The 18,901-nt window shown below is 40.0% G+C and overlaps 1 protein-coding gene across 3 annotated transcripts in view; it reads left to right on the top strand.

Moving 5' to 3' along the window:
- foxp1b (forkhead box P1b) overlaps positions 1-18,901 on the top strand; it is a 361,422-nt gene that overhangs the window by 172,645 nt on the left and 169,876 nt on the right. For 2 of the 3 annotated variants that reach the window (XM_017304815.1, XM_017304817.1), the window contains exon 1: positions 6,255-6,413. In XM_017304815.1, the coding sequence (XP_017160304.1) occupies positions 6,255-6,413 (159 nt within the window). Of the gene's footprint in view, positions 1-6,243; positions 6,414-18,901 lie in introns of those variants that run through there. The other variant, XM_017304814.1, reaches the window with a different exon arrangement.

Here is an 18,901-nt window from a genome sequence, read left to right on the forward strand (position 1 = left end):
ATATTAATGACGCTCAGAGGAAACCACTGCGCATGTCTGGAGCTCCGCGTGCGAGTAAAGGTGGAGCCGATGGGTGACAACAGACACTAAGTCACGTTATTGCTGGGATTTTATGGCGCCACCTTAAATCCCTGAACTTCACATTTTAATGGAAAAAAAGAGCAACGAGACTTGGATGTAACGAGTAACGCGACACTTTTGTAGAAATGTAGTGAAGTAGAAAGTACAGATACTTACTGTAAAATGTAGTGGAGATTTGGCTTCTGGTAGGGTTTACTGCTACAAACACGGTTAATTGAAGTGGTAAGATAAAGAGTGCCTCAATGATCTTGATGAATGACAGACCACAACATAGACTAGATCTTTAGGGAGCAACTTTAGGGTTGGGTGTCATGAAAGCTGGGTGATAGGCTGCGGAGGGACTTGGCATCCTTACTGTGGTATGATATGGCTTTGAAAACATGATAGAGAAAAACAGGTGTTTGTGTTATATCATATAAATACAGAGAGAAAGGGTTCTCAAACCCTTAAATAGTTTGAGAATTTTAAAAAGTACAGTATGAATAAAAAAATGCTTCTGTTACATTTATTTTGAAGAGATTCCAATATACTAATAAAAGTTCCACCGGCAAGTTTGCTTGAAACTAATATTTATATATATGGGGATTTTCTTTTCCTCCCATTGACTACGGATTTAACAAAAGGTTCAGTTTGAGATTACACCACTACATTACTGCCACTGGAGTTATTTTTTTTAACTATTTACATATCCTTATCAGTGTGCCAATAACTCTGGAAAGTGTCATGATCTGTGTTTCTGTGTGTTTATTTTTGAGTTTTTCTGTGTGATCCTGTTCCCTGTGAGTCCTGTCTCTGCGTCTTCCCCGTTGTCTCCCAGGTGTGTCTCGTTCCCTTGATTAACCCCGTGTGTATTTAGTCTCACCTGTTGTCTGTGTTCTTCGTCGGATCCTCGTCTAACGTCGTGTGTACCAGTCTGTTTCCCTGTGTTCCTTGTGCTCCCCGTTGTTTCGTACATCTATCATTAAACATCATCATCTTCACCATAACCTGGGTCTCAGTGTTTATCCTCACCACTTCCACCCACCAACTATGACAGAAAGGCTATATATTTTCTCCCCCCCCCACCAAAAAAAATAAAAAAACAGACATGCACCATTAATAATAATAAATGTCTCCCTTTGTGCATTGTGTTGTTTTCAAATGTTTGTGCGCAAAGTATGTTTTGTCACCCCAGCAACTGCACCCCCTTTTACACAGACCGCTTGACCCATAATTATAGCTTAATGTAAGCGTGTTGTTAAAACAGATCAGATGGGAACATTTAGAGCCTTTTGAGTCATCAAATACAAGAATATCCACTGAAATGAAGTGAAAATAAATAGGCTGATAAACAAACGTCACATGGTCAAACTGCCCCTCAGCTCAGGATGCCCCCCCCCGCCCCCCCTCGCCTCAGTGCTTCACAGATTAACACCATTATCAGCACAGCTCTCTAATAAGGCTCTTTCCTATCTGCTTGATATTTATGATGGATAATGCCCTTTTTTCATTTTCTTTTTTTTTCTCCAAATTTTTTTTCATTTGTAATATTGCAGCTTTGAATTATTCTGTGGTGAAATTAATGAGAAAGTAGATTTATGGGTTTCATTTGTTTGTCAATTCAAAAATTAATTGGGTGTTAATTTTAGCCGTCCCCTCATCAGTGCCGCTTCCAAGCTCGCATGCATTACTTTGCATTCATTGGAGCCGTTCTCTCCTTCATTGTGGGTCACTAGTTTTTGCATACATTAAAATAGCCCCGCGGCTCATTCTCTTGATTACTTTTGGAGATGCCGTGCATTTACACCTTTCCGTTACAATTATAAAAAACTCCCTGCACAAAACGACAGTGCATGTATAATAGCCATTGCTTTTGGCTCTTTTATGTAGCTTCAGAAGAAAAAAAGGGAGGTCCTGTCTTTTTTCTCTCTTTTTGCATTTATTTGAAAAAGTAAGTGCAGGTACATGGTCTATTTCAAATGGATTTTATTTTGCAAGGATGCATGTGTTTTTCTAATTGGTCGTGAAAGGTCTTGTATATGGAGTCGGTGGCCGACTGTATTCCAGCTGCTCTCTTTGTTATTTTTGTTTGTTTTTTTTAAATCTCATTTCGAAGCGAGGCTGTGCCAGACTAGAGGGGTGAATTAGGTCAACATCTGTCTGGGGTGGGAAGGAGGAGGGTGAGATTGGGTGGGTGGGTGAACGAAGACCATCCCAGAAATCGGGACCTGTGGGATGGGTCTGAGCTGCACAGACAGGCCCCAAAAACGCAGGGGTGTCATGACACACAACTGAACCGGCAGAGGCCATAGTGTCAGATGACTCATTTAGAAATGGTTGTTGTAGTTCAGCCATTTCCCCTTCTGTGCAGCACCCACGTCCGTTTACCAGTTTCAGGACCCGACCAGTGTTATTACCTTGAGAAATAATGAGATTTGGTTAAGTATAAAACAAGCTTGTAATGCCGAAAAGAATAAAATGTTACAAGTCATACAAATGGAATAGATACAGAGCGACGTTCCCCATCCTGCGCTGGGCTCCACTTAGCACACCATGGTGACACCAAATGAAGCAAAGATTGTAGCACGAGTTCTGCTTTTATTCTCCTCATTCTGCACCCTCTCTAAGGGGTGTCGGTCTGCTTAATCAGTTTTTGTTTATGTGTGACTGTCACCAGTTTTATATGTTATGGGTATGCAAGCGTGCAGCAGTGTGCATGTAAGCAGATAAAAGAGACAGAGGAAGGACACAGAATCATTTTATCCATAACATAGTTCAGAGCTGGGAAACTGAACAAGGATGTAAACACCTCTTTATCAGGTTTATTTCTTTTGTTAGTTTTACATCCAGATCTCGTCTCACATATGCTCTGTAAATATTCTGGTGCGACAAGTTGTCAACCTCAATTTCCTGTCTGTCAGTCTGAGTGTGGGTCCCTGTGGTGTCTAGAAGAGTGGAGGACCTGATCTGATCAGATCTGTACCCGAGTGTTTCGAAACTCAGAAATTTGTGTTTAGCTCCATTTTCACACTCTCACATGATGAGGTCCAGTATTTTAAGGGCATTTATTCTGCTTCATATAAATAATTAATCAGCCACATTAATTTGCTTCTGCCTGACTTGATCAGCTTCATTAACTGTCCTGAAATTGGGGAAGCTAGATGCGCTGCAGCAAAAAAGGTCTGCAACCGGCACACAATAGCTGTAAATCATCCCGCTGATTTTAGGAACACAGGCGCAGAAATACATACGCTGGTGTCACTGGCACTTCTCCAGGCAATAAACAGGGAGGCGTGTCTGTCTGGCTTTTCTATGTATCCAAAAGACATCACAGGATGTAACAAATATCTCTTAACACTCATAACTCCTGGCACATTTTCTACATATTGCATTCATTTACGTTTAAAACTGCACAGCTAGTGTTTATGTGTGATCCTCTGGAGTTGGATTAAATTATGGAAGACAACATTTCATCGTACTCAGCAAGGGTTACTTAATATTCCAACTTTTTTTTGCTGTTAATTGAGCACCCCTCCTGGACTCGACATGTTTTTCACGTGGCTTCAGATTGGATGTTTCTCAAGGAGATCCTTTGGCAGGCCTCACACAATGGCCCTGTTTCCCATTAAAAAGCCATTCTGCCGCGGTTCTTCTGGGACCCATGCGAGTAAATATATCCATTTCCATAGAAAGTGTTTAGTTTTTGGAGCTGCAGTGTTTTCTTGGGCTCCTCTGCTCTCCCTCAACTCAGGTTGGGTTCCTCTGCGATGTGAGCTAGAGCCCCTCTCCACCACCAATACAGCCCTGTAAGAACTCTATTATGAAGAACACAAACAAAACCTGAGTCCCACTTGAATGTGTCAGTCTCACTGTGAACAGGATTTGCAAAGAAAAACAGCCATTTAATTTACCTTTTAGAGACCATGTGAGAGTGTGTGAATGCCTTATTAACCAAACCAGGTGCTTCTGGTGGCATGGGCAGAGGCCAGGTCCTGCTGGTTGATGAAATCATGAAGTCCTCTAAAATATTCTGGTAGATTGTTGCAGTGATCTTGGATTTAAGAAAGCAGAGTTTACCAACATCTGCAGCGGACAATGCGCCCCAAACCATGACTGACTGTGGATGCTTCACAATGGACCTCAAGCAGTTTGGGTTCAGTTTCTCACCCGTCCTCCTCCAAACCCTTGGTCAATGGCCTCACCCTTCTTCTCCTTGGCACAGTTGAGAACTTGAGCTTCCTACGTTGGCTCAAGTTCAGAAGCAGCTTGACCTGGGGAACCTAATAGTGTAGCATCTGATTGTGGCGGGTTTTGAAGCTGGTACTCCCGCCTCATTCCACCCTTTGGATCTCTGCCAGATTCTTGAGTCTTCTCTGTTTTATAATCCATTGAAGTCCACGGTCATCTTTTTTGCTGATGCATCTTCTCCTGCCACATTTTGCCCTTCCACTAGACTTTCCATTGATATACTTGGACACAGCACTCTGTGAACAGCCAGCCTCCTTGCTTTGAGCTTAGTAGATGATTAGTGTCTCACACTCAATTTACAACATTCCCTCAAAAATTTGGACTGATTTCTTCACAGTATTCAAATTTTTTGAATTCCTGTTTTTGTAGGTTTTATGATCTGTAAGCCCAAATTATGTAACAATAAACAAAGGAATACTTTAAATCGTTTAAACTATAGCCCCTGAATCTATAACTTGTGAAAGTTGAACTTTTTGAATGGAATTATGGAATTTTAACAACTTTGCCAAGAATTTCAAATTGTTTTGGCAAGGCTCTGTGCATGAGAAACTGACATTTTCTACCTCTGCAAAGGTCTGAAAATCAGCCACTTGTGTGGATGTGGGTTTTGTGTGTGATTATTAGGTAATTTATTAGTTAATCTTGTTGCCTTGATTATTTCCCCTGTGTATTTAGACTTACCTGTCTCCTCCGTTCCCCCTGGTTCCTTGCCGTTGTCATAGTTGTCTTGATGCTACCATTGTGTGCCGACCTGAGACCCTGTTTGTGTCTCGTTGCTCACGTGGTTCCTGGCTTTGTGGACTTTGTGGACAACATTAAACGGCGTTTAGCTCAAGGTTAATCCAATTTATGAATGCTAATTTCGGAAAGCTGTTCTCTACCGCTCCTTCCTCAAGCGCTTGAAGGTTCACTTACTTAGAGCCTAAGTGAACCTCTGAGCGTTGGAGGGGGAGTGGAGCTAACGGCGGAGTAAGGCGTTAGCTCCGTGAACTTCAAGCTAACTTTAAGTTAGCTTGAAGTTAACTTCACTGTGGTATCAATGCATGCGCGATCTGATCTTCAAATTATGCTCCTGGGTGGGTCTTGCTCTGACTTTGAGATGAAGCTCCTCCTGAGAGCTGCCGTATAATGAACATGAACTACAGAGGTGGAAGCTCTGTGAGCTACACTCCCCCACTCAGCTCCTTCAGACTAACCAGCAGCAATTAGCAAACACTTGGTGGAATTGCACACCTGCTGGGTTTATTACAGAAGCTACTTACCAGCAATGTTTTTACCAGCAATGCTGGTAAAAACATTGTTAAAGTTTTAGTAGAGGAGCGCTGTTTTGATGACTTTCAGAAAAAGCCAAAGATTCAGAGGCCTAATTTCAAGACACTAAATATTAGTCAAAATTGGTTTAAGTCATATTTGGTATATATAGCATTTTTATAACATTTGAAGGTTTCATTGCCCCTTGTGTCACATTTTATAGCACAGGGGGCAATATTAAAACATAATATTGCCCCTTTAGAAACCCACTGGCCAATCAGGGCTGATCAAAATTAAAAATTAGCCTGTTCTGGTCCTCTAGGTGAAATTAAAAAGGTAAAACTGTGGGATGGATGAAAATAAGAATGAGTATCCCATAGGTTTAACGCAAGTTAGTTTATTGCATATATTTAAAACATAAAAACAAAGAAAATGTGAGTCGTCAATTTGTTTAACCGATTACTTAGTCTTTTTTGTAGGCAAGGGGAAGTGTCTCTGCCTGCACCAGTTTGGAGCAATTGGTGAAGGATCTAGAGACAAACTCTGGTCACTCAGTAAAACTGAAAATATTGCTTTAAAAGCTTAACTTTTTATCTCCATAGCGATAACCGCTCTGTTATTTCAAATTTTGCTTCATGACTTCCCATTGTAACGACTGTCTCCTCTCCTTTTCTTTCCTCGCAGGTTTTTAAGTCATGATGCAAGACTCCACCACTGAAACGGTGAGCAATGGACCAGCCAATCAGAATGGAGGCACAAACATGGACGGTATACTCCAGGAGGGAACGCCTAAAAGTGCCACACCTTTGGTGGACGTGACGGCTGCAGACCTCCTGCATCTCCAGCAGCACCAGGTACACCCCATGCTCCGCCCCAACCCTTCTGTTTTCACACCTGTCTTCACTTTATTAAGCCACGTCAACAGCAGGCCCAACCTACTGCTCAAAGTGCCACTTAATAATTAATCCCACCTCCCAGTACATCCGGCACGTAAACACATTATTATTATTATTTATGTATATTGAGGCCCGTTTTGAATATTTTAGGAAGGGGAAGTGCTCTTTTCTGTGTGATTGTTTGGTTGCCAGTGTTTATCCTTGCTCGGAGCATCTGCATCTTAATCAAATATTTATCATCATGTTCAGACATATTTTAAGCTTGTAGGTGCTACAGGATTCTGTAGACAGTTATGAAATGATCACATCCAATAGGATGACAGACTTTTTCCTCTGGCTCGTTGTAAACAAGCCTCACACTCAGACGCCATGTGGAGACCCATGGTGTCGTTGAAGCTGAAGCTCAAATGGCAGACTTAAGACACATAGACAAGCTCTTTCTGTTGGTGTCAATGTTATATGTGGCACACGACAGTGCGTTTAAGGAAACAGCACTGAAAAGATCAGTGTGTCTTCTGCTATCTTGGTCTCCGATATATTCACAACGTGGGTTGTTGTCAGGAACTGTTTGGTGATGATGCCCAGGCTCTCTGCTGTTGTCTGTTGTCACAGCACATCCATCAGTGTGTGTAACAGTCCTGCAGCACAGAACATGGAGGAGGGGGGATGGTAGTGGAGCAAAGCAGTGACTCAGTGTTATCATTTATCAAGTTCCAGGAGAGCAATTTTGGTATTTTGATGATGATGATGATAGTTACAGCACCCTGTATGATTATTGGCCCCTGGTTAGGGCTGCATCTATTTCTTGTGTAAAAATATTCCATGTTCAACAGAATCGTAAAAAAAATAAAGAAGCCAAGAAAGGTAGATTTTAAATCTTGGATTTCAAAGTGTTCAAATGATTCCAAAAATATTCCCGTGGCCTTTGGAAGAGAATCAGACACTGCTGTAAACTAGTCCATCATAGTTGACAGCGGACTAGTGGAAAAGCGCCTTTAGTGAAACATTCAGTAGAGTGTGGGTCAGCCTTTATAAAGACCACAATGTTCTATTACTCTTTTTCCCTTGTATTTGTATATGGGAATCATTCATTGACTCGTTTGGATCTGTATCATAGCAGCTGTCAGATGATTTTCTAATATACAATCACACAATCTGAAGAAAAACATTTTCCTGCAGCAGGTCCTTGTAGCAAGGATGGGTCAGTGTGTGTCCGGCTCCTTGGGATCCTCCTGATCTCCTACCATCCTCTCTTAGATCCCAATCCTTGATCTCATCTCCCACATGTCCCTTTTTCTCCAGCTCCAGTCGTCAGTGAGAAAAGCACAGCCGTACTGAATGCATTACCGCAGTAGTCACACAAAACCATGGATAAAATTTCAATAACTGCAGGCCACAGTTGAGTAAACAGTTGCACTGACATCTAATTCCTGTTGACTTTTCCTTCATTCTTTGCCAGGGGCCCTATCTAATATGCTCCGTAAAGACAATGGGGTTACAAATTTGATAAATGTGAGGCAGGAAGGCGGAGGGAGAAAGTGGCATAGATGCGTAGGCCTGTCACAATAAACAATAAATCAATTAATCGCACGATAAATTAAAATGATCAACCTCATTTTAATTTATTGGCTTTATCGTCTCTTCCTGCCTTTTTCTCTTTCTATTGATGACAGTGAATCATCTCTGATGTCCTCTGGACTTTGGGTTGCACTGCGTCAGCTGTTTAGGATTCCCCTCTGTGCTTTCCCCTCAGAAAGCACGGAGGTTTCTGATTGGTTGCCTGTCACATTCAACAGTGTTATGAACGTTAACGTTCCCAGTCGGGGAAAACCCCTGATTTAGATCGGAGCGGCCACGACGATATACCAACTGGACCCGATCAGTCGTAACACACCACACACTGCAGGGTGATCGGTTACGAAATTGCAAGCGACAATCTTAGATCGCCCAACGTTCTAAGATTATCGTAAGGAAAAAATCAGGGTAACAAATTGTGTAGCGTGAACTGGGCTTAAGGGAGGCATTAGGTAGTGGGATGTGCCCGTCTTCATCTAAATCTAGTGGTTACTGAAGTGCAATATAGTATACAGACTTCATAATCTGCACTCTTTTAGTTAAATGCAGTATTTATTTCCACTTTGGCTTTATGTTGTTTAGTTTTTATTCAGTACGTTTTTTTGTTAATGGAGACTGAGAATCAATTTTATTTTTGTTTTTGTTTGTTTTGTTTATTTTGTTTATTGGTTCCAGTTTTTAGTGTTCTTTTGAAAATAAAGTGCATCTATTTTTGGCAGGACATAGCATGCATTATTATGTCATTTCCATTAAATCAGTGTAAAAAGGTCTTCAAACAATATTATCGTTTATCAAAATAATTTTTAAGCAAAATTTGTTATCGTGACAGGCCTATGGATGCATACTCGACACTAAGATGAGATAGAAACAGTATTAGAGTAGCGCCGTTTTGGCTACAATGCTGCCAATTGTTTAGCGGTGCAAATATTGGTGCCTTGACAGCATTTAAAATAGTTTTAAAAAACATCTTTTTAGTTGGAAGTTAACACATTTTAGTCAATATGTGACAATCTCTCTCAAGATGTCTTTGTCAGGACCTGACAGAAAATGAGTTCTTATGATCCCAGAGTGAGTTCTTCTAAGCTATCTATGTTTGCGACTTATTTTGAAGTAAGAAAGGAATTATTTTTTTATTTGCCTTTTGTTCTGACTACGATGTCTTTTCAATAACCTTTTGGTACTTTTAAATTGTTGGGTGGCAGTAAATACAAAATACATGCGACTTGTTAGTATTGGGAGGACAGTAAAACTCACTAACACTAACAGTTAGCTAATAAAATTGGTAAGTAGTATCTGCTTTGCAATGGTTTGCTTGGATGCATTTGGTTGGTTCTGATATTTCTGGTGTCACAATTTATACATGGACTTTATGTTTCTCCCTTATTTAAATCGGGACCAACTCTAGCAACAAGAGCACAATATTTTGACCGATCAAACCACTGGCTGCCTTAGAAGTGTGAGATTTATTAGACACATCTTAAACATGGTATATCTATATAGAGATCTGATGCAAATGTTTAATAATGTTCAACACTCTACAGGTTGGGTTCTTTAACAATCAAATTGGCAACTACTGAGCAAAGTATAGCAACATAACAGTACATAATTTTGCCATTTTATTGGGCAAAAATAACTAAATGTGTAGGTTTTTAAATCCAGAAATGCTACCTTGGTTCACCCACTAACACTGTTTTACAATTCTAAAGAAGATGATTTCAGAAGAGCATTGTTTGTCAGCAGCAAAAAGGGCAAGTACTCTATCGCATGCCTCTGTTGCTAGGGGTCACGTTTTCTGCTCTCGGATTTGTGCTCACAATCCTTCCATTTTACACATCTAGAACACATCTAATTGTTCATTTCTTTGGCCTGGATTTGAAATAAAGGGCAGCATGTCAATCTGAATGGAGGTGGTAAATGAAATTGATGGAGACAAAAGATGAGATGTCTCTCTCAGCTCCTGTCACAATACTTTGTTTGGCTTCTTTTGCTGCCGACAGTCAGTGTCTCCATCTGCGCAGGATTCTCATTCCTGCACAACAAACCATGTTAATTGTCCTTGGGGAGTTAGGATCCTTTCATTATCGCTTGATAACTTTCCACTTCCTTGGCAACTCAGTCTTTTCTTTTAAGTTTAATTTGTGGCCTTTTTCTCATACAGCTTTAACCAACACAAAAGAGGCTTTTTGCTTCCTTTTTTGTGTCTTTGTTCTCCTCAAAAACATCCAAGCGTTTGAAATCAATCTCAAACGTACCTTCGATTCAAAGTGGAAATGTCTGAGAATCCCTTGAGTAAGTGGGAACAACAAACCTGGTGGTGGCATATCATTTATTCTTATTAGAGAACATAACTATGAAAGACAGTCCTCATTAATGAAGATGGGGGATGAAATAATTGTAATCTGTTTGATCATCTTGATTCTGACAGGGGAATTCATCTTGTTGGACTAGTCAGATTTGGGGGAAGTGGACCATAAGCTTGATATAAGCATCTTTATTAGTAAGTCAAATACTGTTTGTTAAGAATCAAGAGTAACGGGGGGGGTTGTGTGAGAAATGCCTGTTTTTATGTTTTTTTCTTTTACTGCTGTTGAAATTACGCCAATCTCAGTGTAAAAGGAACTTGGCGTGCCATCAGTTGTGTTGTAATGCTTTAAGATGCTTATAAATATTTTCATACATCTTATTATTTTTAATATCACACAAAGTGTCTGCAAGCAGTTTTCAGATGTCGGTTGACCACAGTTTTTTTTCTCTCCCTTATCCTCTCGTAACGTTCGCCTGCCACAGAATCTGAGTGTTTATTTTCTCTCAGTAGTTGTTTGCGCCGCAGAAGTTGTGGTTTTAACGTTATTCACATGAGGAAGTGAAGATACTGAAAGGGGAGGAATAAAATGCCAAAACCCCAATTGTCTGAACACATGGCGCTTTTGCAATAGCCTGTTTTGTGATTTAAATGATTTTGTAACAGGAAGTTGTGTTGTGAAGCTGCAGCTGTCAGATAAACATGTTGCGACACTCAAGGTGATGACAGTAACGATATCTGGCCGTTTTAGTCGACTCTGAAGCTGCAGCTCTCTGGATATTCCTCCCAATATTTCCTGTGATTTATGCTCAGTTTTGTCACACCTGTTTATTCACGCTCATTGTTACATCACACCCGATTTCTGCGGACAAAGCATTAAACTTTAACATCCTGTATTTTGGAGGTTTCTTTTTTCATGTTTTGATGATCCGAAGTTTACTGTGTGATTCTGAAAATGCAAAACAAGAAAATATAATTTCCTTTTTGTTGGGTTATTCACTCAGTTTTGTTCTGTTTTGACAGTAAACCATTCAGTGGTGGGCTTTTTTTTCTTCTCTTGTTCTGGTCGAGGTGTTGGTCCTGTTGCGTGTAAAGAGAGGACAGAGTGACACGCATTACTGTGGCTGCACAAAGAGCTGAGTGGGCCCATATTTCCCGTTTGCATAATGCAACAGACCGTCCCCTGCGGAGGCTTCACAAGGTGGAAATGCTGTTTTTTTAATTCACCAACAGCTCTTTCTTTAGAGATTACAGAATAGAACAGTAGAGAGAACACTGGCAAGTAAGGATGTAACAAGATATATAATAATATATATAATATTAATATATACATAACACAATATTATCCATCCATCCATTGTCTGTACACCCTTGTCCCTTGTGGGGTCAGGAGGTTCTGGTGCCCATCTCCAGCTAAAGTTCCGGACAGGAACAACAATATTATGTCAGAGTGAATTTGTGTTATTTCCGTTTGGGAAGTAATAAAATAGGATACCCAAGTATAAATCAACTTGCCAGATTTAGCAATATCTAGCGTGTCTGGATCAAATATGATCATCTCTAATTTTAGATCTAAAATACTCAGACTAAAATCCTGAACTGAATAACTCTTCTTTAAAGAGATGCTCTTTTTAACCTGGCTAGATAGTGATAAAGCCTTTACTTACTTGCGAAACACAAGCAAAGCACTTTTTATTGGAATTAGGACTACTTTAGAATTAGAAATACATAAAATAAAACTATCTATAGATTGCTCAGACTTAATATATTACTGTAATAACAAATTCTTTAAAAACACAACTTTTCCTGTCAAATGTTTACTCCGTTTGTAAGCACAAACAAAAGGGGGATTCAGAGGAATTTCCCCAACATTTTCCTAAAACCTCTCCATGTTTTAACCTTTTAAGGTGATTTATTGTCAAATCCTTCCTGACAGGAACTCACAGATATGCAGTGAGCATTTTGAAGTATCCAAGAGATGTTTGAAGATTACCCCTCAAGTACAGTTGTTGCTAGTCTTTGGCACTAAGTCTCCTTTTGTTGGCTAATAGTCAGATTGAATGCATAGCAGCTAGCAAGGGCTTCATATCGTTTTTCTGGTCCAGATGAGGGCAAATGAAAAACCAAATTGAGCATATTATATTCAGTTTGTAGGTAACATTTATTGTAGGTTTGTGTACCTACTAGCAACTCATCCCACTAAAAGAATCCTCCAATGTCTTTTTTTTCATAACTTCTCCACCAATGCTCAGGTATCGTCATGCACCACGTTCATATTTCCACAGGATTTCCAAGCCAAGGCTCTGGCTTATTGGAAAAATCTGGGAGAGAGGATAACATCAGTGTTATGACACTGCATATTGCCCTAAATTGCTTATTGGTAAAATGATAGTGCTAGTCCAATTTGAATAATTTTATGGAATCCCTCACAGAACAGTTTAATTATGTTATCACACAACTGGCAACATCTGTCTTTATACCACAGCACATGACAGTTTTATTACAGGCTGGATTTTTGTGCTGGTTCTGGCAATTGATGTGTGATCTGATTAATAATCACACAGATGGAGGTGAAAATTGAACAGTGATGCGTCGCCATGTTGGGGGTGGGGGATCATTATTAAAGAAAGTGGGGGAAAAAACTTTTCTATCAGTGAAAATATGGTGGTTTACTTTCTTCTATATCGCGACATACATTCATTTTTAAATATGGGAGTCTTTATGTTTCGTTGTGATCTTTTTCTCTCTCTCCGTTTTTGTTAGTGAGTTTCCAGGAGGTAAACCACCCAACACCTCTGCTTTGCCTATGAACTCATCCGTTTTGTTGAGTCTATCTTTCCTGCTGGGAAGAGACGGAGCACAGGCTGCATGTGTGCCAAAGCCCCTAGTTTAAAATATTGTGTTGCTTAGGTTGACATCCTGTTTACACACCCTGCTGATGTGGGCGGCAGGAGGGGCATCTCAAGAATTACGTTACTCTGCCATAATCAAAATGGACACATGCTCACACTCAAACATCTCCTACCATAGCTGGAAAATCTGCCAGGTGTCCTCTCTGAATAAATAACTAAGTTTCTCAACATAAAAGATAAAACTTTTTGTACAAAAAGTTTCTGTATCAAGATTAAAGGATAGTACCCCACTAGAGATGAATCATTTAAAGTAGTAGCTGGTTTATGATCTCTGGTAATACCAAGGTATAGATGATTCTGATTTCTTTTCAAGGACAAAAACAAAATTAAAGCTGCAAGCAGCATTAACATCCATCAACGCCACCCACTCGCCGTCGTCAACACTCTCATACAGTTTTTGTAATAGTCCACAAAGCGATGCACATCAAGGTGTTCAGCAGTACTCCCCAATGATGAACAGAAAATCTGGTGCAAAACAGTTGATGACAGTCAGTGGCGCAAAAAGTGGGTATGCAGGGTATGCAACGCATAGGGGCGCAGCACCAGAGGGGGCGCCAAAACCCCTTCTGGGAGGGGGGGAGGTGGCGCGCCGATGATGTTTTCCCATACACTTCAGCGCGCCTTACGCTCCTTCACCTCCTGCGCATATAACAAGGTAAATGCAGCGATTTTTACTCTTCACGTATCGTCGCCTCGGAGGGGGGGGATCGAGTGAGCGTCGCTCCTTCAGCCTGACGTTCCTTCCCTCGGGGGGGGAGGGGKGGGGGGGGGGCGCCGATATATGTTCTCGCATCCACCTGAATAATGTGTAGTTGCGCCACTGATGACAGTTGAGGGAGATATAGCTGTTGGAATAATCTAGGGGGCACAGAGGCATCAAATTCCAATTTATTGCCATTGGTGTCTTTAGAGTTTGGTGCAAATTGGATGATGCATGTGTGATTTAGAGTCAACCATATGCAGACGCCGAGGGATTAGAATTCGCCATTCAACCACAGGTTGAACCACAAGGTTCAGCCATCAACCAGTGTTGAGAGAAGAATTTACTTTCATGTACTTTGCCATTAAACACAGGTTTATATCTTTATGATTCAAACCGGAAAATGAAGAAAACCAGCAGAAAAACAGGTGACTTCCTGTTGAAAGGGAGTAGGGCGAAGGTGATGTCACCATATGACCATGTGAATGTGATGAGTTCTAGTCTGTTATAACAGAAAGAAAGTTTTATGCAGCCGGGAGCTTGTGGGTGGAAGTTATTCCACCTTATTGTTTTATGGCCAATGACCAGATTTTGAGACACACACTGTGATGTAGGAAAAAGATTTTGATAACTTTGACCTTCAATTCCTCAGGACTCTACTGAGTGATTCTCTCCTGCAGCTGTCAACAGCTGCAGGACAAGTTCGCTCAGATACAACATGTGTAAAAAAGACACAATGGGGCTTTGATCCAAACTGTTCGCGCATTAAAGCAAGTGTGACCATATTCTTATCTGTCTTCTGACTCAAGATTACTTTGGTTAGGTCAAGGGGTTCAGAGACAGAGCTTTCCAAGAAAAAAAGAGACTTCAGGTTCTGAGGGGGCGGGGCTTAGTTAATGTCCTCACATGACCACACAAAATTGTTGGACATCAAACATGGCTGACTCATACCAAATCTGGTGCAATTTGACCTTTGTATGTGAAAGGTCAGATTGACCTGTGGCCAAGTTTGGCTCTTGGCTACAGGTCCTAAACATGCTCAAAATCTCACAATTTTGATAACTTAAGTGCGTGAATGAACCTGGCAGGTGAAAATTGCTAGGAGGAGTTTGTTAAAGTTTGAGGTATTATGTGAAAACTGGACAAAATTTGTCACTTCCCTGTACATTTTAGGGCATTCCACTAATAGACTTAGTTTTTTTCTTGATTCAGGAGGATCTACCTATGTACTGCATTTCAGATCTCTATGACATACAGTTTGTCTTATCTCACATTAGGAGGCACTCTAGAGCCTTTTGTCCTTGCCCACTTTGTGTTTCCACTGGAATCTGAATAGTTTATGTGGGGGACAATTTATGATGAAGTTTGGAGAGTTTTTGATCAGTTGTTTTTAAAGAGACAGAGGCTCTTTAATTTCAAGGCGTTAAATTACAGTCAATTTTTCTTTGAGTCATATTTTATACATTTTTATAACAACTTAAGGTAACATAGTTATTTGATTATAATGCCTCCTCTCTAAGACTATTTATCTCCAACATTCATCAAAATACTAAGCTAACTTAACCAAATATACCATTAATTACAACATCTCTTAGCTAGGATGTTAAAGGAAATTAATGCTTACTTGAAGCCATTTCTCATATTTATTTACTTTTTTATAAGTGACATCATTCTCTATCAAAGGGCCTCTAATGCCAACCCCCCATGAATGGGTTTACCCAGCGAACAAACGCCTCCCATTTGAATGCTGCGTGTGTATGCTGGTATCATTAGCTGGAGTGAAGTGGCTCTCATCGTGCGTTACGCAGATGGTCTTTGATGACCACGGCGCTGCATGTTTTGTGCTGAACTGGGCTAAACTCTAAACTTGGAGCAGGTGTCTGAGGCAGCTGGTTGGAGGCAGCCGGGGAACCGCGTCTGCGTCGGCTCTGTATTAAATGGCTTAGAGGGAGGCCTCGGCTAGCCAGAGGACTAATGCATCTTCAATGTTTTATTTAAAGCAATGTCAGGAGCCGCCTTTCCAAAAGCAGACACAAAGCACAAGTCATTTTTGTGCTGTTTAGCTGAGCAACTTGTGTGTTTAGAGTTGTAAATAAGTAACTGTTTTAACAGCCCTCATGGGGAAGAGGAGAGAGTTGAGAAAACACACTTAGACATGACTTTCCTTTAATGGCCATTTTCAAAACACCAGTTTGAAATTAGAGGCTTTTTTCAACATATTGTAATGCTTACATTTAGCTGAATAATAATAATAATAATAATAATAATAATAATAATAATAATAATAATGCCATTTTTGGGTGAAGCTTTTTCATTAAGCATTTCCAATCCAATCTGACCCAATTTATTAAGGATAGACTTAAGGATGCATAGCTCCTCCTGGGAAAACATTCAAGAGCAGTGCCCATTCATTTTTAATGAGAGCACTACTTAAAAAAAAAAAAAAAAAACTTCACTGAATTAATATGTATCGGTGAAGTCTTTTCCTGTGCAGAAAACTTCAGGGTAATTAATATTCATAGGCTGTGCTTGTTAACACCCCCCCAATGCCAGTGCAATGTAGATCCAATTAACATAGAATAGACCCCAAGGATTTGGACAGATAAGGGTTAAATGAGCTATTGAAATTGAAACTGGGACCATCTCTCCCCTTTCAAACACGTATTTGTTTCCGTAAGCTTGGTCCATGTTGCCGCTAGAAGCTGATTTTATGTACGGGTGCAAAAGTAGACGTGCCTTAAAAAAAGAATCTTGTTCATGTGTGTTGAAGTGCAAGAGCACATGAGCACAGCAGACATGTCCGTAGGGAGAATATTACCTACAAAGAAAGGCTAATGTGAAAACCCTGTAGTGAGCCGGGCTTTTATATCTTATTTATAATCCAATGCTAAAGCACTGGACTTTCTGCATTAAAGTTCTTGACGCAGGTCAGAGTTTTTCATTCCCATCTTTACTCCTACCCAACTGTCCTGTCCAGAGGAACACTGTAAATGCAAAAATGGTATTTCATTAAAAATAGTAATTTGACTTAAATCAGTTTCCTTCATATTGCGGCCACACTCACTTTTTGTAAGTTACTTGGAATCTGTGGTTGATAAGTTTCTCCAACTCATACTTGAGCTGGAATAATTCAGAAAAAGTAAGTTGTTGATAATTGTGAGTTTTTTTCAAGTACTATGCCTCAATACTGTATGCATTCAAGTACAAATGCTTTATTTTAGTTTTTTTTCTTTTCTGGAGACAGTGATCTCATCTGACTCATGATATTTAATATTCATGAGTCAGATGAGAGATAATCCTAGCGTTTCCATAAACAGGGGAGCATTCACATAGCAGAACATCAGAACAAGTGTCCATGTGTCATCTTATTTTAAGCTAAGCTGTCAGTACTATGCTAACTTTAGTAGCCAATAATAACACACTGTGCTTGTCAGGGACGGGACTACCACTGTTTATTGACCTAAGATTAGGAATATGGCCACAGTCAACAAACTTAATGGGTTTTTCTTTGGCCATTAATAATTAATTGCAATATTTTTACATGCAAAAGTCCCAAGCTGGAACCTTTGTATTGTGTTTCTAGTATTCCTGTAAATCTGTCGCACAAGCAACACCTGCAAACAACAGTGACGCTCGAGAGTGAGTGTGAATTAATCTTTATTGTAAATTTTATCAGACAAACAATTTTTTGTGTGTTAGATTTTTTTCAAATATTTGATGCAATTAGTAATTATGCAAAGTGGGAGAGAGGGGTGCTTTGGTGGTGCAGGGGTAAAGCACAACCCACATATGAAGGCCTTACTCCTCGACGCAGTGGTCATGGGTTAGAGTCCCGGCCTCAGGACCTTAGCCACATTTATTCCCCCTCTTTCATAACCAACTTTCCTGTCTGACCTCTTTCAAATAAAGGCCCCTAGGCCCAATAAAACCTTAAAAAAGAAGTGAGAACGAGGAAGGACAAGAACTCATTGAAGAAAATTGGTTTGAGTGAACTTAATATTTTTTAAATAAATTTTACTACATCATTTAGTACACCACACTTAAAATAAATGAGACTTTAATCTTAAGCTTACTTTGCTTAATTTTTTGAGGTAATTATTTTGCATATTTTTTAAGTAAGATGAACTAATTATATTTTACAGTGCAGCTCATGTTAGAAGCAGTCTGGATGGGAGTGAGAAGAGGAAGCTGCGTGAATGCTGAGGCTGCTTTGACATCTTTGTTAGAGCACAGATCATTTTTGACTGCTTCTTGCTGCACATTCTTACCTGTCAAAAGTTAAGTAATTAATTATTGAGTACAGCTGACTGTCTATGAAGGGAATCTTGTTATTTTCTCAGCAATTTGCAAGTTTTAAATTGGCAGAAATAAAAAAAAGAAGGTTTCCAGATTATTTTAGATCATATTGTTAAAACAAAGGAGAGATGCTACAACCACTAAAATCAGATGCCACTCCATTTTACTAATATTTAAGGAAGAAGGAACTTGCACTCAGTGTCTTCTTCAGTGGTTCTTGGTGTAGCGTCACCAGTGTGAAAGTGAACCACACCAGCTGAAAATGTAACAAATGTTGTAATTGTGGTCCCCAATCAGGTGCTGTGGTGGTGCAGGGGCAAAGCACAACCCATATATTGAGGCCTTAGTTCTCATGCCAGTGGTCGCAGGTTCGATTCCTGGCCTGGCGACATTTGCCGCATGTCTTCCCCCTCTCTCATAACCCTGTTTCCTGTCAAACTACTTTCCAGGCCACTAGAACCAACAAAAATCCAAAATATTTGAAAAAATAAAATAAAAATTTTGGTCCCCAATCGAACAAAGTCTACCAGAACATCTGGTGTGAAAACACCTTCAAATGTCTATTAGCATATTTTCATGCTAGCGATGTTTGCAGATAATGACTATTACATAACACATAACGCGCGCACACACACATATATAAATATATATATATATATAT

This window comes from Poecilia reticulata, linkage group LG5 (genome assembly GCF_000633615.1).
Source record: "Poecilia reticulata strain Guanapo linkage group LG5, Guppy_female_1.0+MT, whole genome shotgun sequence".
Classification (NCBI taxonomy): domain Eukaryota; kingdom Metazoa; phylum Chordata; class Actinopteri; order Cyprinodontiformes; family Poeciliidae; genus Poecilia; species Poecilia reticulata.